The following is a 17,369-nucleotide window of genomic DNA, read 5'->3' on the forward strand; positions in this document are numbered from 1 at the left end:
CAGGTTTTGAAGCCACAAGGCTACTTGATCCCATTCAACCTGCTCAAGGAAGGATGTCTTTATGTAGAAAGCAGCCAGGCTTTGAAGCAGCGAGGCTATTCAGTGCAATTCCAATTGGCCACAGCAACACGTGGCAGGGCATAGTTAGTTTGTATATGTATATGTGTATGTGTATATATAAGTGTGTGTGTGTGTATATATATATATATATCTCCTTCTCCCCTCCCTCTTTCTTCATTATTTTCTTTGTATCCCTTTCTTTTTTTCAGATCATAATCAGTTACATGTTTCCAGTGCATTAATATAAAATGTGTACAAAAATGGTGCACAAAACCTCATATGTAATTGAAGGAAGCATGTTTACACACCAAAAGGTATGTTACAATGCAGATCATTGCAGAACAGGGGAGAAGTGAACCGCGATTGGAAAGACCATTACAATCTATCACAACCAACATTAACAAGTAATTAGCTCAGAATGAAGTTCCGTTCACAGCAGCAAAAAACAACAACATGCAATGAGACACATGAATGAACCGGAGTGAATCATGGAGCAGCTCATTTTTTAGAGCTAAGGATACAACCAGGTCTATTTCGGCGATACAAATGGATTCATTTGTTATTTATTTCAAATATTTATGAATCACGCTTCTACTCACCATCGGTCCTAAAGCAATAAACAACATTTCAAAAATATTCTCATAAAAGAATCAAAAGGCAGTTTTCAAAGCCAAAGATCGCACAGGTTAATGCATTTTTGGCCACATAACACAGGCTCAACAGGTGGGAGTCAATGAGCCCCAGGAACTGGACTTGTTTTGAAGTTAAAAATGAATGTATTTAAGCAAATCGCAATTTATGTGATGTCAAAAAAAGCAAACGGCAAAACAAAGCCTCCAAAAGCAGTATAGGCTTTCTGGGCTAATCTGATATTATTTGACCACATGGATCATTAACTTGCTTGCTTGTATAAAACAGTTCTTTGTTCTCCCCATAAGTCAGCTAGAAAATGAGATTTTTCAGGCCTTAGAATTGCTCTCTGGTTAAGTGGATACATTTTTACAAAGTGTCTCTCACTTTGGCTAGCATTCATTAGGGTTGTGCATTCAGGGTAAACCTTGTCCTGTTTCGTGCCGAGCCATTTAAAGAAGCCAAGCAAGTACTTAAAGACATTTCTTACTCTAGAGGCGACATGCACATGCCAGTAGCCATGCACTCTTTCCATTCCAAGCCATTTAAAGAAGCCAAGCAAGTACTTAAAGACATTTCTTACTCTAGAGGCGACATGCACATGCCAGTAGCCATGCACTCTTTCCATTCCAAGCCATTTAAAGAAGCCAAGCAAGTACTTAAAGACGTTTCTTACTCTAGAGGCGACATGCACATGCCAGTAGCCATGCACTCTTTCCATTCCAAGCCGTTTAAAGAAGGCAAGCAAGTACTTAAAGACGTTTCTTACTCTAGAGGCGACATGCACATGCCAGTAGCCATGCACTCTTTCCATTCCAAGCCGTTTAAAGAAGCCAAGCAAGTACTTAAAGACGTTTCTTACTCTAGAGGTGACATGCACATGCCAGTAGCCATGCACTCTTTCCATTCCAAGCCGTTTAAAGAAGGCAAGCAAGTACTTAAAGACGTTTCTTACTCTAGAGGCGACATGCACATGCCAGTAGCCATGCACTCTTTCCATTCCAAGCCATTTAAAGAAGCCAAGCAAGTACTTAAAGACGTTTCTTACTCTAGAGGTGACATGCACATGCCAGTAGCCATGCACTCTTTCCATTCCAAGCCATTTAAAGAAGGCAAGCAAGTACTTAAAGCCATTTCTTACTCTAGAGGCGACATGTATATGCCAGTAGCCATGCACTCTTTCCATTCCAAGCCATTTAAAGAAGGCAAGCAAGTACTTAAAGACGTTTCTTACTCTAGAGGCGACATGTATATGCCAGTAGCCATGCACTCTTTCCATTCCAAGCCATTTAAAGAAGGCAAGCAAGTACTTAAAGACGTTTCTTACTCTAGAGGCGACATGCACATGCCAGTAGCCATGCACTCTTTCCATTCCAAGCCATTTAAAGAAGCCAAGCAAGTACTTAAAGACGTTTCTTACTCTAGAGGTGACATGCACATGCCAGTAGCCATGCACTCTTTCCATTCCAAGCCATTTAAAGAAGGCAAGCAAGTACTTAAAGCCATTTCTTACTCTAGAGGCGACATGTATATGCCAGTAGCCATGCACTCTTTCCATTCCAAGCCATTTAAAGAAGGCAAGCAAGTACTTAAAGACGTTTCTTACTCTAGAGGCGACATGCACATGCCAGTAGCCATGCACTCTTTCCATTCCAAGCCATTTAAAGAAGGCAAGCAAGTACTTAAAGACGTTTCTTACTCTAGAGGCGACATGCACATGCCAGTAGCCATGCACTCTTTCCATTCCAAGCCATTTAAAGAAGCCAAGCAAGTACTTAAAGACGTTTCTTACTCTAGAGGTGACATGCACATGCCAGTAGCCATGCACTCTTTCCATTCCAAGCCATTTAAAGAAGGCAAGCAAGTACTTAAAGACGTTTCTTACTCTAGAGGCGACATGTATATGCCAGTAGCCATGCACTCTTTCCATTCCAAGCCATTTAAAGAAGGCAAGCAAGTACTTAAAGACGTTTCTTACTCTAGAGGCGACATGCACATGCCAGTAGCCATGCACTCTTTCCATTCCAAGCCATTTAAAGAAGCCAAGCAAGTACTTAAAGACGTTTCTTACTCTAGAGGCGACATGCACATGCCAGTAGCCATGCACTCTTTCCATTCCAAGCCATTTAAAGAAGGCAAGCAAGTACTTAAAGCCATTTCTTACTCTAGAGGCGACATGTATATGCCAGTAGCCATGCACTCTTTCCATTCCAAGCCATTTAAAGAAGGCAAGCAAGTACTTAAAGACGTTTCTTACTCTAGAGGCGACATGCACATGCCAGTAGCCATGCACTCTTTCCATTCCAAGCCATTTAAAAAGGCAAGCAAGTACTTAAAGCCATTTCTTACTCTAGAGGCGACATGTATATGCCAGTAGCCAAGGCATTTAAAGGAGGCAAACAAGATCTTAAAGCTGTGTCTTAACTCTAGTTTTTGGTGGTAAAATTAGGTGCCTCAGCTTATGTTCGGGTAGGCTTATACTCGAGTATATATGGTACAATTTATGTACAATATTTTGTGGATGAATGGCTCAAATATTTTGTATTATTTTAAATCTGTATTTAATTGCTTGTGTTTTATTCTTTTGTATTGTTGTATATTGGCACTGAATTTTGCCAGTTTTGTAAGCCGTCCTGAGTCCCTTCTGGTGAGAAGAGCGGGATAGAAATAATGGAAATAAATAAATATATTACACAAAATATATTATATTATTAGCATAGCATGTTACTGGGGGGGGGGGGGGGGCGCTCTGGCTGATGGCACAGAAGACAAGATGGAAATGTCTTCCTAGCTTTCCCTCTTCGCTCTGGCCCCAGAGCATCATTGTTGTTGTTGTTGTTGTTGTTGTTGTTGTTGTTGTTGTTGTTATTGGACTGCAATTTCCATCAGTCCATGCTATATATGTCAGATGGGACTGGGAAGCCACCTTCCACTGCAAGACGTTTCCAAGACTCTTCTTGCAGAATCAGTTACTGAATCAGTCTCCACTGGCCACCAAAGCCTCAACGGGAGCCAAACTCTAATCTTTAATGGCTCGATTCCCTCTCTCTGCATAGGTGGGATTTTCCACCACGTCGTGGTGGGGATAAAAGAATTGGAACGTGTTTTTTGTCCACTGCAAAGTGCTACTGAAATGTTCATAATTATTATCAACACATTCTCAGGGGACCAAATTCATTTCCTCTTTTCTGCTTGGATGAAAGCAGGCCACAGACAGATTTATTTTAATAACAAGGGCGGGAGGGGAGGACGGTTGACGGGAATGAATTGCAACTCAAACGTTATTTTCCCTTGTCATTCAAACTTTTTTTTTAATAAAAAAAATAGCGAATGAGAGGAGAAAGAAAGCAGTCCAGTTGCCAACCACCTTATGCGCTATGCGTTCCTTTTTTCACCTCCTTACATAGCAGGGAGTTGTGTTTCTCTTTTTTTTTCCTATCCACATAAATCATTTCATTCTCATGCACCGAAACAGAATAAACTCTATGAATTTTTAAGTTGTCAGGGTAACCGGGTTTTGCCTAACTCTACGCCATGTCCTGATATGAATGAGGCAAAGCTCATATTAAAATCCCCTACAAGCCCAAAGCAGTGGGTTGTTAATAGGATGCAAATACTGTTTTTTCACCCCAAATCAAATGAAGAAATTTTGCATACAATAATCAAGCCGAACATAATAGGTAGGTGGAGAGAGTTAAATAACATAACGTTGGTTAAAAGTGGAGCACTTCCCCTCCACACAAAAAGCACACCTGACGTACCTTTTTATTAAATGGGCTCTGCTGTTGACATAGTTGGAATCGAACGAGTAGTTTTCCGTCTGAAAAGAACAGGAGAAAATAGCAATGTTACATGCATGGTTCGTTGGCAATTCAAAACAGTCAGGCAAGCTAGTGCAGAAAAGTATAGATGGGTTACTTCATAGGACAGATACATTTTGGACCCATCTACGCTGTAATATAATGCAATGGCTGGTTAGTAGCCAGCTGCAATAAATCACTATGATCAAGAGGTCATGAGTTCGAGGCCAGCCCGTGTCGGAGTGAGCACTCGGCCATTAAAATAAAAAATAGCCCTGCTCGTTGTTGACCTAAGCAACCCGAAAGATAGTTGCATCTATCAAGTAGGAAATTTAGGTACCACTTATGTGGGGAGAGGAGCCCCGGTGGCAAAGTGCGTTAAAGCACTGAGCTGCAGACCGAAAGGTCCCAGGTTCAAGCCCCGGGAGCGGCGTGAGCAGCCGCTGTTAGCTCCAGCTCCTGCCAACATAGCAGTTTGAAAACATGCCAATGTGAGTAGATTAATAGGTACCACTCCGGCGGAAAGGTAACAGCGCTCCATGGAGTCATGCCAGCCACATGACCTTGAAGGTGTCTATGGACAACACCTGCTCTTTGGCTTAGAAATGGAGATGAGCACCACAACCCAGAGTCAGACATGACTGGACTTAACATCAGGGGAAACCTTTACTTTTACTTATGTGGGGAGGCTAATTTAACTAATTTACAATGCCCTAAAAAAATCATCCAGCAGTGTTTGGAATAAGGAAGTATCCAAGGACTCAGTGTCACAGTGGATAATGAAGCAGCTGCTCCCCCTGTGGCCGGAATCGAGAATACCCTCAGGAAGTGCTTCGGGGCAAAAGCACAAAATGCAAACATGTCAGAGTAATGTGCACAGCGTAGCAGCAGATGAATGACGTCAGTGGAGCGCAGAACGAAGGAACATCAGAGACAATGTTAAAAAGTATTTACAAAGTTTACTTGACAAGACAAACAGACTTGCAGACAATAGACACAGGACTTTCAATCTAGTCAAACAGCACAGCTCTTCTCAGCAGCAGAACATATCTCATCTGATGCAATCAGCTATATACAAACACACTTGTAGTCTGGACACTCCTATCTGGCTCCAGCCACATATCCAAGGTCAATACAGCTTCTTACCAAATTAACTCTTTACACACTATAGCATTTCCTGGATGATGCAATACATGCTAGACACAAATTTCATTTAAACACTACTAATACACAAATCCCACATTTACAAAACATAGACTCCACTTGCCTCACTGCCCACAGAACCTATGAAGATGCCAGCCACAGATGCAGGCGAAACACTAGGAGAGAATGCCACTGGAACATGGCCAGACTGCCCAAAAAATTCCCAGCAACTCAAACTCATTCCAAGTTAAAAATTGCAATGATGTAAACATATTCAACAAGTCAACAAGACAAGGCAGCTTTAAAAGCTACAACGGTTTAAAAACACATGCATGTACATATAAAAGTAAATTAGCTCCCAGAGGCCATGTTTTCCCTTGGCGTTGGAAAGAAACCAACATCAGCGTGAATCAAATCTCCATACTACAAGAAGGGCACCACACCTCAAGAAAGGCCCCTCTCTTGTCCTCCCACACAACATATTGCGCTCACGGGCCAGACACAGAGGAACGGCCCTCCTGCCGATGCAAATCCATTTGTAGGAAGACAGACAGATAGAGGTGCTCCTTCGGTTGCTTTAGGTAAAATGAGGTAAAGAATATCTGCCAATCGCCCCATCCTCAACAAGGAAAGTTATCATTCAGTGTTTGAAAATGTTCCGCTTTTATGATTTCAAAATTGATTTTTAGCATCCTTTTAGGAGTTTTCAAAGAGCATACTAATCAAGGCCATAAACACCTGGGCCATACCTGTCATAAGATATACTGCTGGCATTATAAATTGGACACAGGGGGAAATGGACAATTTGGACAGAAAAACAAGAAAACTCATGACTATTCATCATTCACTGCACCCTCGCAGTGATATTGACCGGCTATATCTGCCTAGAAGATCAGGGGGCAGAGGACTCTTACAAGTAAAACAAGCAGTCAAAGAAGAAGAACATGCCCTGGCAGAATATATGAAGCAAAGTGAAGAACCTGCTTTGATTGAAGTCAAAAATCAGAAACTCCTCAAAGCACAGCAGACAAACAATCAGTACAAGAAAACCGCACTACAAACTAGAGCTGACAGCTGGCACAACAAAACATTGCATGGAAAGTTCATTGACAAAATTGAAGGAAAAGCTGATAAGGAGAAGTCCTGGCTCTGGCTCACGAATGGGACCCTGAAGAAGGAGACAGAAGGCCTGATCCTTGCAGCCCAGGAGCAAGACATCAGAACAAAGGCAATTAAGGCCAAGATCGAAAAATCAGTTGATGACCCAAAATGCAGACTCTGCAAGGAAACCAACGAAACCATTGATCCTCAGCTGCTGTAAGAAAATTGCACAGACAGACTACAAACAGAGGCACAACTATGTGGCCCAAATGATCCATTCGAACTTATGCCTCAAGTACCACCTCCCAGCAGCAAAGAACTGGTGGGATCACAAACTTGTAAAAGTATTGGAGAATGAGCACGCAAAGATACTGTGGGACTTCCGAATACAGACTGACAAAGTTCTGGAACACAACACACCAGACATCACAGTTGTGGAAAAGAACAAGGTTTGGATCATTGATGTTGCCATCCCAGGTGACAGTCGCATTGACGAAAAACAACAGGAAAAAACTCAGCCGCTATCAGGACCTCAAGATTGAACTTCAAAGACTCTGGCAAAAACCAGTGCAGGTGGTCCCGGTGGTGATTGGCACATTGGGTGCCGTGCCAAAAGATCTCAGCCGGCATTTGGAAACAATAGACATTGACAAAATTACGATCTGCCAACTGCAAAAGGCCACCCTACTGGGATCTGCTGCATGCATCATCCAAAAATACATCACACAGACCTAGACACTTGGGAAGTGTTCGACTTGTGATTTTGTGATACGAAATCCAGCATGTGTATCTTGTTTGCTGTGTCATAATAAAATAATAATAATAATAATAATAATAATAATAATAATAATAATAATAAAGAGGGTTGGAAGAGACCCCTTGGGCCATTTAGTCCAACCCTCTTCTGCCTTTGTGCACCAAAAGCACAAGCAAAGCACCCCTGACAGATGGCCACACAGCCTCAATAAGCTATATATATAATAAAAGTGAATGTTTGTATGTGGCAGCTTTCTGATCGGCCGCCACTTTCACAGGCCACTGTGACCGCCAGGAATCACTGACATGGACCAAACTTGCCACGCTTAACCCCCATAATGCACTCTACGGCCTGGTGCAGTTGGCGGGACGATGGCCCATTGGTGATGGGATCTGTAGTACTTTCAATCGCTACGACTCCCACAGGCCACTGCGACGCCCAGCAGTGATGGAACTGCACCAAATTTGGCCCACAGAACCCCCATGAACCCCTTTCTGTCAGGGGGTAGATTGGGGGAGGATGGACCAAGTAGCTTCACTCACTTCTTCCTCTGAGAGTTGTAGTTCACCCTTAAACAGACAGCGCTGAACCCAGCTGACTTCGGATCTTGACCAAACTTGGCACACTGCCTCATCATGCCCAACTGTGCATACAGGCAGGGTTTCGGCATGATGGACCTTTGCCTCTGGGAGTTGTAGTTCACCCTTATACAGACACCACTGAACCCAGCCGATGACGGATCTTGACCAAACTTAAGTGATTTTTCCTCACATCCCAAAACAACTCAATGCCGTCTACTAATAACCCGGGCACCGCCGGGTCCCCAAGCTAGTAATAATAATGATGATGATGATGATGATGATGATGATGATGATGATGATGATGGTTGTAAGAGAAGAAGAGACCCCTTGGGCCATTTAGCCCAACCCCCTTCTGCCCTTGTGCCGTGGGGGTCAGATAAATGGCTTCGATGGGCCGCATCCGGCCCCCGGGCCTTAGTTTGGGGACCCCTGCACTATAGGCTCTGCAGCCCATTTGCTGCAAAAATGCTTCAATAATGGTTTATACCACGTTTTACTTGGAACATAGCAAAATGGCACTTGACAGCCAGTCATTCCCGGATCATTTTCTTCGCAATACAAGAAATCAACACACACACACCAACCCTTTTCAACCTAACAAGCAATTGTTTCAACCCTGTTGCTGTTTCCCAAAGAAGCACCCCTGTGTGTTTTGTTTTCTCCAAATCCAATAAACTTCTGAATCTGCCAGCCTGCCTCTATGCATTCACGCGTGTATTTAAAAAGCATTAAAACCTCCTGGCTCTGCTGATCATTCTATAAACATTTGGCTGAAAACGACTGGCTGGCGACCACAGAACAGTTTGCGCCGAAAATACAATGTGACCACACTCTGTTACAAAAACTAATTGCTTTTTAATTCCCTGACGGACTCGCTTTGCGTGTGTCAATTTGACTGAAAGTTCAAAAGGTGTTTTCTTATTAGCGTATAATTAGCACGCTAAAATATTTACCTCATAGATATGTAAATGACAACCAAGGTAAATCCCAAGATGGAGCAGGCGAGGAGGAGAAATAACTAAATAAAAGCAGGAGCTGGGTTATGCAGGGGTGTTGTTTTTTATATTTAATGAAGAAACCTTTTATTCATTAATAAACACTTGAGCACGCAGAGGTCACCTGGGTTTTCTTATTAACTCAAAGGCAAAGTAGAAAATCCATGCATGAAGCTTGAAGGCCACCGGATGGTTGGAAGGAGACGGCTCAGGGGTACTTGAGGCCCAGAGGGTCTCCAGCGAATATGGCCAAATTAAATTGGACTGCCATCTTCGCCTTTCCCTTCTAATGGCTTTGAAACAGGCTGGAATCAACGAGAGACCCTTTTCCTGGCTTTGATATAGGAATGGAGGAAAACTGATACAGAGGAACCACAACTTAAGAGCATTTTGAATTAATAACCATTGCTCGACCCAAGTTTTGCTTTGATATACAAGCAGTGTTTTGTGTTAAAAGCTAGTGCCAGAGGGAGTGCTAGTGACGAGAGTACAAGAGTACAGGGCTTTAAGGGAGCAGCCTCTGTGCCTCATGCTTTTGTCTGCTTTGGGAGACTGTTCTCTGCTTTGCAGTTGTCCGTTTTGAGAAACTTTGAGTTAGTCAATTTTGTGTGGTTTTTACAGAATGGAACAGAATAGTATAACCATGGTGGCACAACAGATTCAACCATTGAACTGTTGAATCTATTGAGCCTCCAGTGGCCTAGGGGATAAAAGCCTTGTGACTTGAAGGTTGGGTTGCTGACCTGAAGGCTGCCAGGTTCGAATCCCACCTGGGGAGAGCATGGATGAGCTCCCTCTAACAGCTCCAGATCCATACAGGGACATGAGAGAAGCCTCCCACAAGGATGGTAAAACATCAAAACATCCGGGCATCCCCTGGGTAACATCCTTGCAGACGGCCAATTCTCTCACTCCAGAAACAACTCCGGTTGCTCCTGACACGAAAAAAAAATCTATTGACCTAAAGATTGGCAGTTCGAAGCAAGAGTACAGGGCTTCAGGGCTTCAAGGGAGCAGCCTCTGTGCCTCATGCTCTTGTCCGCTTTGGAAGACTGCTCTTTGCTTTGCGGTTGTCCGTTTTGAAGAAATTTGAGTTAGTCAATTTTGTGTGGTTTTTACAGAATGGAACAGAATAGTATAACCATGGTGGCACAACAGATTCAACCATTGAACTGTTGAATCTATTGAGCCTCCAGTGGCCTAGGGGATAAAAGCCTTGTGACTTGAAGGTTGGGTTGCTGACCTGAAGGCTGCCAGGTTCGAATCCCACCTGGGGAGAGCATGGATGAGCTCCCTCTAACAGCTCCAGATCCATACAGGGACATGAGAGAAGCCTCTCACAAGGATGGTAAAACATCAAAACATCCGGGCATCCCCTGGGTAACATCCTTGCAGACGGCCAATTCTCTCACTCCAGAAACAACTCCGGTTGCTCCTGACACGAAAAAAAAATCTATTGACCTAAAGATTGGCAGTTCGAAGCAAGAGTACAGGGCTTCAGGGCTTCAAGGGAGCAGCCTCTGTGCCTCATGCTCTTGTCCGCTTTGGAAGACTGCTCTTTGCTTTGCGGTTGTCCGTTTTGAAGAAATTTGGGTTAGTTAATTTTGTGTGGTTTTTACAGAATGGAACAGAATAGTATAACCACGGTGGCACAACAGATTCAACCATTGAACTGTTGAATCTATTGAGCCTCCAGTGGCCTAGGGGATAAAAGGCTTGTGACTTGAAGGTTGGGTTGCTGACCTGAAGGCTGCCAGGTTCGAATCCCACCCGAGGAGAGCGCAGATGAGCTCCCTCTATCCGCTCCAGCTCCATGCGGGGACATGAGAGAAGCCTCCCACAAGGATGGTAAAACATCAAAACATCCGGGCATCCCCTGGGCAACATCCTTGCAGACAGCCAATTCTCTCACTCCAGAAGCAACTCCGGTTGCTCCTGATATGAAAAAAAAAATCTATTGACTTAAAGATTGGCAGTTCGAAGCAAGAGTACAGGGCTTCAAGGCTTCAAGGGAACAGCCTCTGTGCCTCGTGCCTCATGCTCTTGTCCACTTTGGGAGACTGCTCTCTGCTTTGCGGTTGTCCGTTTTGAGGAACTTGGGTTAGTTAATTTTGTGTGGTTCTTACAGAATGGAACAGAATAGTATAACCACGGTGGCACAACAGATTCAACCATTGAACTGTTGAATCTATTGAGCCTCCGGTGGCCTAGGGGATAAAAGCCTTGTGACTTGAAGGTTGGGTTGCTGACCTGAAGGCTGACAGGTTTGAATCCCACCCGGGGAGTGCGCGGATGAGCTCCCTCTATCAGCTCCAGCTCCATGCAGGGACATGAGAGAAGCCTCCCACAAGGATGGTAAAACATCAAAACTTCCGGGCATCCCCTGGGCAACATCCTTGCAGATGGCCAATTCTCTCACTCCAGAAGCAACTCCGGTTGCTCCTGACACGAAAAAAAAATCTATTGACCTAAAGATTGGCAGTTCGAAGCAAGAGTACACAGCTTCAGGGTTTCAAGGGAGCAGCCTCTGTGCCTCATGCCTCTTATTATTATTATTATTATTACTATCTCCAGAAGCTTCCCAGAATTTCCATTCTACCTGTAAACAAAGCACACAAGGACTATGCACCATGCCCCACACTATGGGGAATCCATCAGAACTCGCCTTGTGTTCTTAAGTCATCCACTTTAGTTTCAAAACAATAGTACCATGAGGCCAATCCCAATTGAATCTCACCTTAATCATACTTAGAATAGGCTGGTTGAGTTGTGACTGAACTTCTGAAACATTCTTTTCAATGCTGAAAAGATTCCAGGATTCAGTGTTTATGTCACGTTTTCACCAAGAGTTTTCAATAGTTGTCTGGCTTTTAGAATGCAGATATGGAAATAATTGCCAGAATGAATATAGAAATATAAAATACCTTGTGGAAAGACCGCAACCAGGTGCCCTGAATGCCTGCTCAGCCTGCTGTTTGCGTGCGGAGGAGTTGTAGGCAGTTTTAAGACCTCCTGAACTCTTCCTTTTATGGCTCTTTTAGAAACATTAACAGGACTGGACAGCTCTTCAGGAAGGAACGCATACAAACAGAAGCCTGGTTGTTCTCTGACAACTTCAATGTGCCTTCAAGTTGCCTGTTGACCTATGGAGACCCCACAAATTAGGGTTTTCTTAGGCAAGGAATACTCCAAAGTGGTTTGCCCATTTCACTCCTCTGAAATCTACCCTACAGCATTTGTTCGATTTACTTACAACTCCAGGTTTTCTCTGCTTTTATTTCTCTTGATTCTGCAGAGCTGAAGAATGTTTTTGTTTTTTAGGGGAGAGGACTGCCACTCTCCTGTCTTCTGCTTTCAAAGCTACTTCTTCCACAATTGCCACCACTTGTAAGGTAAAAGTAAAGGTTTTCCTCTGACATTAAGTCCAGTCGTTCCAACTCTGGGAGTTGGTGCTCATCTCCATTTCTAAGCCGAAAAGCCGGTGTTGTCCATAGACATCTCATTCACGTGGCTGGCATGACTGCATGAAGCGCTGTTACCTTCCTGCTGGAGAAGTACCTATTGATCTACTCACATTTGCATTTTTTTTAATTGCTAGGTTGGCAGAAGCTGGGGCTAACAGCAGGAGCTCACCCTGCTTCCCGGATTCAAACCACCGACCTTTCAATCAGCAAGTTCAGCAGTTCAATGATTTAACCTGCTGCGGCACCAAGAGCTCCATCACTTGTATAGACCACCTATTCCACACTCATGAAGGACCTTCTTCCAACCATATCCTTGGATGGTTATGAATAGCCCTGGTTTACTTTTTTCCTTTTGTCTTGCTAAGAATGCCCCTAAAGTCAACAGATTTATTTACAGTATTTATTTTCTGCCCTTCTCACCCCGAAAGGGACTCAGGGCGTATCACATTGCACATATACATGGCAAACATTCAATGCCATTAGACAAACAACATATATAGACAACCACATACCCTGTTTCCCCTAAAATAAGACATCCCCAGAAAATAAGACCTAGTAGAGGTTTTGCTGAATTGCTAAATATAAGACCTAGCAAAGTTTTTGTTTGGAAGCATTCCCGCCAAACAGAACATCTGAGCATGCAGGATCGGTAAATGTACATACCATAGAGTGTTGTACATGGAAATAATGGTAGTAACAAGAAATTCTTGATAGGATTCACAGTTTGTCTGGTTATGCTGGTTTGTGATGACAGCTACTGTACAGTATACATAAAAATAAAATAATAAATAACCCAGGAACAAAACTCATCCTATGGCATAGTATCATCTCAGGGGTGTTGGTAAAATGTATTGGTATAGTATGAAATTGTGCTTAGAGTTTAAAACTGTGTGTGTAGTAGTTAAGAGGTTAAATGCATAGAGTGGGAATGAAATTAATTCACATTTATCAACAATAAATGTGAATTCTTCTTCATGGAAAAATAAGACATCCCCTGAAAATAAGACCTAGAGCATCTTTGGGAGCAAAAATTAATATAAGACACTGTCTTATTTTCGGGAAAACACGGTATCGACAGACACAGAGGCAATTTAACATTCCAGCCTCTGGCTTCCTGAGGGTATGCTCGATTCTGGCCACAGGGGGAGCTGCTGCTTCATCATCCACTGTGCAACTGAGTCCTTGATGGAGTACTTCCTCATCTTCTGCATGCTGCTGGAGATTTTTATGGCATCATAAATTAGTTAAATTAGCCTCCCTGCATAAGTGATACCTAAATTCCTACTTGACAGATGCAACTGTCTTTCGGCTGCTTAGGTCAACAGCAAGCTAGACTATTAATGTTCGGCAGCTTACTCCGACCCGGGCTGGCTTTGAACTCATGTCCTCTGTATTGGGGATCATCCTGGACTACTCAAGTCTAGATGTAGTTAGATAGATGATAGAGTTAGATTGAGGGAATCCTTTCCCTGTTTCCAAAGCATGCCTAGATAGGCTTTACTGTGTTTCACTCTATCCTGTGTACGTCACATCCCTTACTTTGAAGTTAGTAGAAATGTGACTCTCCAGGGACACTAACTTCCCATTGGTCAGAATGTCTTTTATGGCCCCAATAAACTGGACCATGAGTTTGGAACCATTTTGGTTCTCTCTTCTCCCTTTGTTCTTCTAGCTAACAAGAAGCATCTCGCCATCTCTCCTGGCAAGATGTAACTATTTAGATGTTTGTTATTTTTCCTTTCTTATTTTTCCTTAGAATCCAGTCTAGAGTAGACTAGACAGCTCCCAAGCCTTTCTATCTACAATGGAATTCTTTTTACCTGAATAAATACTTTTTGAACTTTTACTGAGACTCTGCAGTCCATTGCAATCCTAAATAGACAAAGGCTTCTCTTGCTCGACCGCGTGTAAGTAACTGCTGCATTTGAAAGCTTTGCTTTTGCTCCTCTGCTGCTTTTTGGTGGAATCTCCCCCAGAGAGGGTTAAATTGAGTCTAACCACTCAGAGATTACCACAACACTCTGAAGTCCTGATCACATAAGAAGGTCTATACCTGCTGGCAAAAAAGAGAGTCCTGGCACTCCTACCCTCCTACAAGCCCTGGTTCAATTACAGCACTGTTTGCATGATAAACCAACCAATGATATTATGCTCTGCCCCATAAACAGGGTCTTCATAATGCTGGAGTCTCAATATCGAAACAAGACAACTCTTTTCAAGATACTTTCTGCTGGAGTCCTAATGCAATCTTCTTCTCCCTTACTATAGAAATATGATCTCATTTCTTGTTCCGTGAGCCAGTTCCACCCTTCGGACATCACCAAGGACCACAGGCGTTCCATATTCACATTTAACTGCTGAACATTGTACTGTATATCTTTACTCCTTACAAAGGCCCATCATTTTGGCTTCACGGGTAGGAAGTGCAGGAGAAACGGAAAGCGAACAGCTTCAGTGTCTCAGTCTATTAGGCTTCGGAAATGGTTCCCAAGGGGAAGCAACAGGCATTTTCTGCTTTGCCTGGTTTGGTCAAAATAGAGCTGGACAAAGCGCTGAGGAATACCCAGCAAGGAATGGGGTGTGTTGGATAAGTTGATTCGACAGCTGCTCTGACTCAGAACCTGCAGTTCTATCAGTAATAAGATCTCTTCCAAAGAAAGAAAGAAAGCCAGCCAACCAGCTCACGAAACCCCAGTTCTCAAATTCTGACACAAAAGGCTGCCACATCCCTTTATTTTTCCATGTAATACAGCCTCCGTTTGAATGCTTCCTGCATTGTTGTGATGCTGCAACGTGTTCACAACTATTTTAAGATGCCCCTGGTGAAAGAAACAGCAACATAACATGGATAAATAATTCAACTTATGGAGGGGAAAGGTTTGGATGGGAGAAAGGGTTTCGTATACTGCCTGGAGATGGCAGGGACGGAAAAGCAGGAATGATGTGACAAGCAAAACAAAGGAAGGGAAGAACACAGTCGAGTTCAAGGACTGAAGTGGAAAAGAGATCCGAAGGAAAAAACTGCACAGAGTCTTGAATTATCCGACAAGATTCAAGAAAAGCATAGTAGTTGGGTCAGGGAGGAAGACTTCAGCAGAGAATGTATTGATGTGTTGTGATGGAGGAGATGTGTGTTAATACCAAAGCCCTATCTCATGGTCAATGGCTATTTTATACAAATTATACACACATACACATACATCTCCAGGAAGTGTTGTCCAGCTATGTACATTCAACCCTCCTCATTGGTTCGGTCTTGTGTGTATATATGTGTGTGTGCGTATAATTAGTACATGCATTTTAATATTGTTAAAGGAGAGGTGGGTAACTATTATTATTATTATTATTATTTTATTATGACACAGCAAACAAGATAGATGTGCTGGATTTCATATCACAAAATCACAAGTTGAACACTTCCCAAGTGTCTAGGACTGTGTGATGTATTATTATTATTATTATTATTATTATTATTATTATTATTATTATTATTATTATTATTATTATCACAATGAGCCCCCGATGGTGCAGTGGGTTAAACCCTTGTGCCGGCAGGACTGATGACTTGAAGGTTGGGCTGCTGACCTGAAGGTTGCCGGTTCGAATCTAACCCGGGGGAAAGAGCGGATGAGCTCCTTTTGTCAGCTCCAGCTCCATGCGGGGACAGGAGAGAAGCCTCCCACAAGGATGATAAAACATAAAACAACAACAACATCCTGGTGTCCCCTGGGTAACTTCCTTGCAGATGGCCAATTCTCTCACACCAGAAGCAACTTGCAGTTTCTCAAGTTGCTCCTGACATCATCATCATCATCATCATCATCATCATCATCATCATTATTAGATACACAATATGATTAGCACACAGCAAACAAGAGCACTCTGCTGGATTTTGTATTGGATCACATGTCAGACACTTCCCAAGTGTCTAGGACTATGTGATATATTGGCAAATAATGTGTACAGGTCCGAGTAGGGTGGCTTTTTGCAGCTGACAAATAGTAATTTTATCAGTGTTGATTGTTTTTAAGTGCTGACCAAGGTCTTTAGGCACTGCACCCAGTGTGCCAGTCACCACTGGGACCACCTTTATTCACTTGTGCCAGAGTCTTTGCAGTTCGATCTTTAAATCCTCGTATCGTGTAAGCTTTTCCAGTTGCATTATTATTATGGTTAATGGCACGGGATCCTAAATAACAGTGGGAAAAGAGCAAATAAAAACACTTTCTTTTAACCTGAGAGAAGTCTGTCTAGGAATTTCTAGGTCTTCCTGTACAATTCCACAGAAGCATGCTGGAGGATCAACAGAAGTGTTCTCTCTAGAAATCTTTAGGTCCCCCAAGCAAAGGATCTAGAGATTCCAAGAAGCTATATAATAATTAAGATAAAGGTAAAGTTTTTCCCCTTTTTTTCGTGTCAGGAGCAACCGGAGTTGCTTCTGGAGTGAGAGAATTGGCCATCTGCAAGGACGTTGCCCAGGGGACATTGCCCGGATGTTTTTGATGTTTTTACCATCCTTGAGGGAGACTTCTCTCATGTCCCCGCATGGAGCTGGAGCTGATAGAGGGAGCTCATCCGCACCCTCCCCGGGTGGGATTCTAACCTGGCAGCCTTCAGGTCAGCAACCCAACCTTCAAGTCACAAGGCTTTTATCCCCTAGGCCACCGGAGGCTCCAGAGTTTTTCCCCTGACATTAAGTCTAATCATATCCAACTCTCAGGGTTGGTGCTCATCTCCATTTCTAAGCCGAAGAGCCGGCCTTGTCCATAGACGTCTCCAAGGTCATGTGGCCACTGGCATGGCTGCATGAAGCGTTGTTACCTTCCCATCGGAGTGGT

At 43.2% G+C, this 17,369-nt stretch overlaps 1 protein-coding gene across 5 annotated transcripts in view; it reads right to left on the reverse strand.

The window, feature by feature from the left end:
* The window catches only part of pcdh19 (protocadherin 19), a 420,594-nt gene that overhangs the window by 299,320 nt on the left and 103,905 nt on the right, over positions 1-17,369 (reverse strand). For all 5 annotated transcript variants that reach the window (XR_010001081.1, XR_010001082.1, XR_010001080.1 and 2 more), the window contains exon 4: positions 4,452-4,510. Coding sequence is in view for 2 of the 5 variants with exons in the window: in XM_062964020.1 (XP_062820090.1) it covers positions 4,452-4,510 (59 nt within the window). In the remaining 3 variants the exon portion in view is untranslated. The remainder of the gene's footprint in view (positions 1-4,451; positions 4,511-17,369) is intronic.

Source organism: Anolis carolinensis, unplaced genomic scaffold (genome assembly GCF_035594765.1).
Source record: "Anolis carolinensis isolate JA03-04 unplaced genomic scaffold, rAnoCar3.1.pri scaffold_12, whole genome shotgun sequence".
Classification (NCBI taxonomy): domain Eukaryota; kingdom Metazoa; phylum Chordata; class Lepidosauria; order Squamata; family Dactyloidae; genus Anolis; species Anolis carolinensis.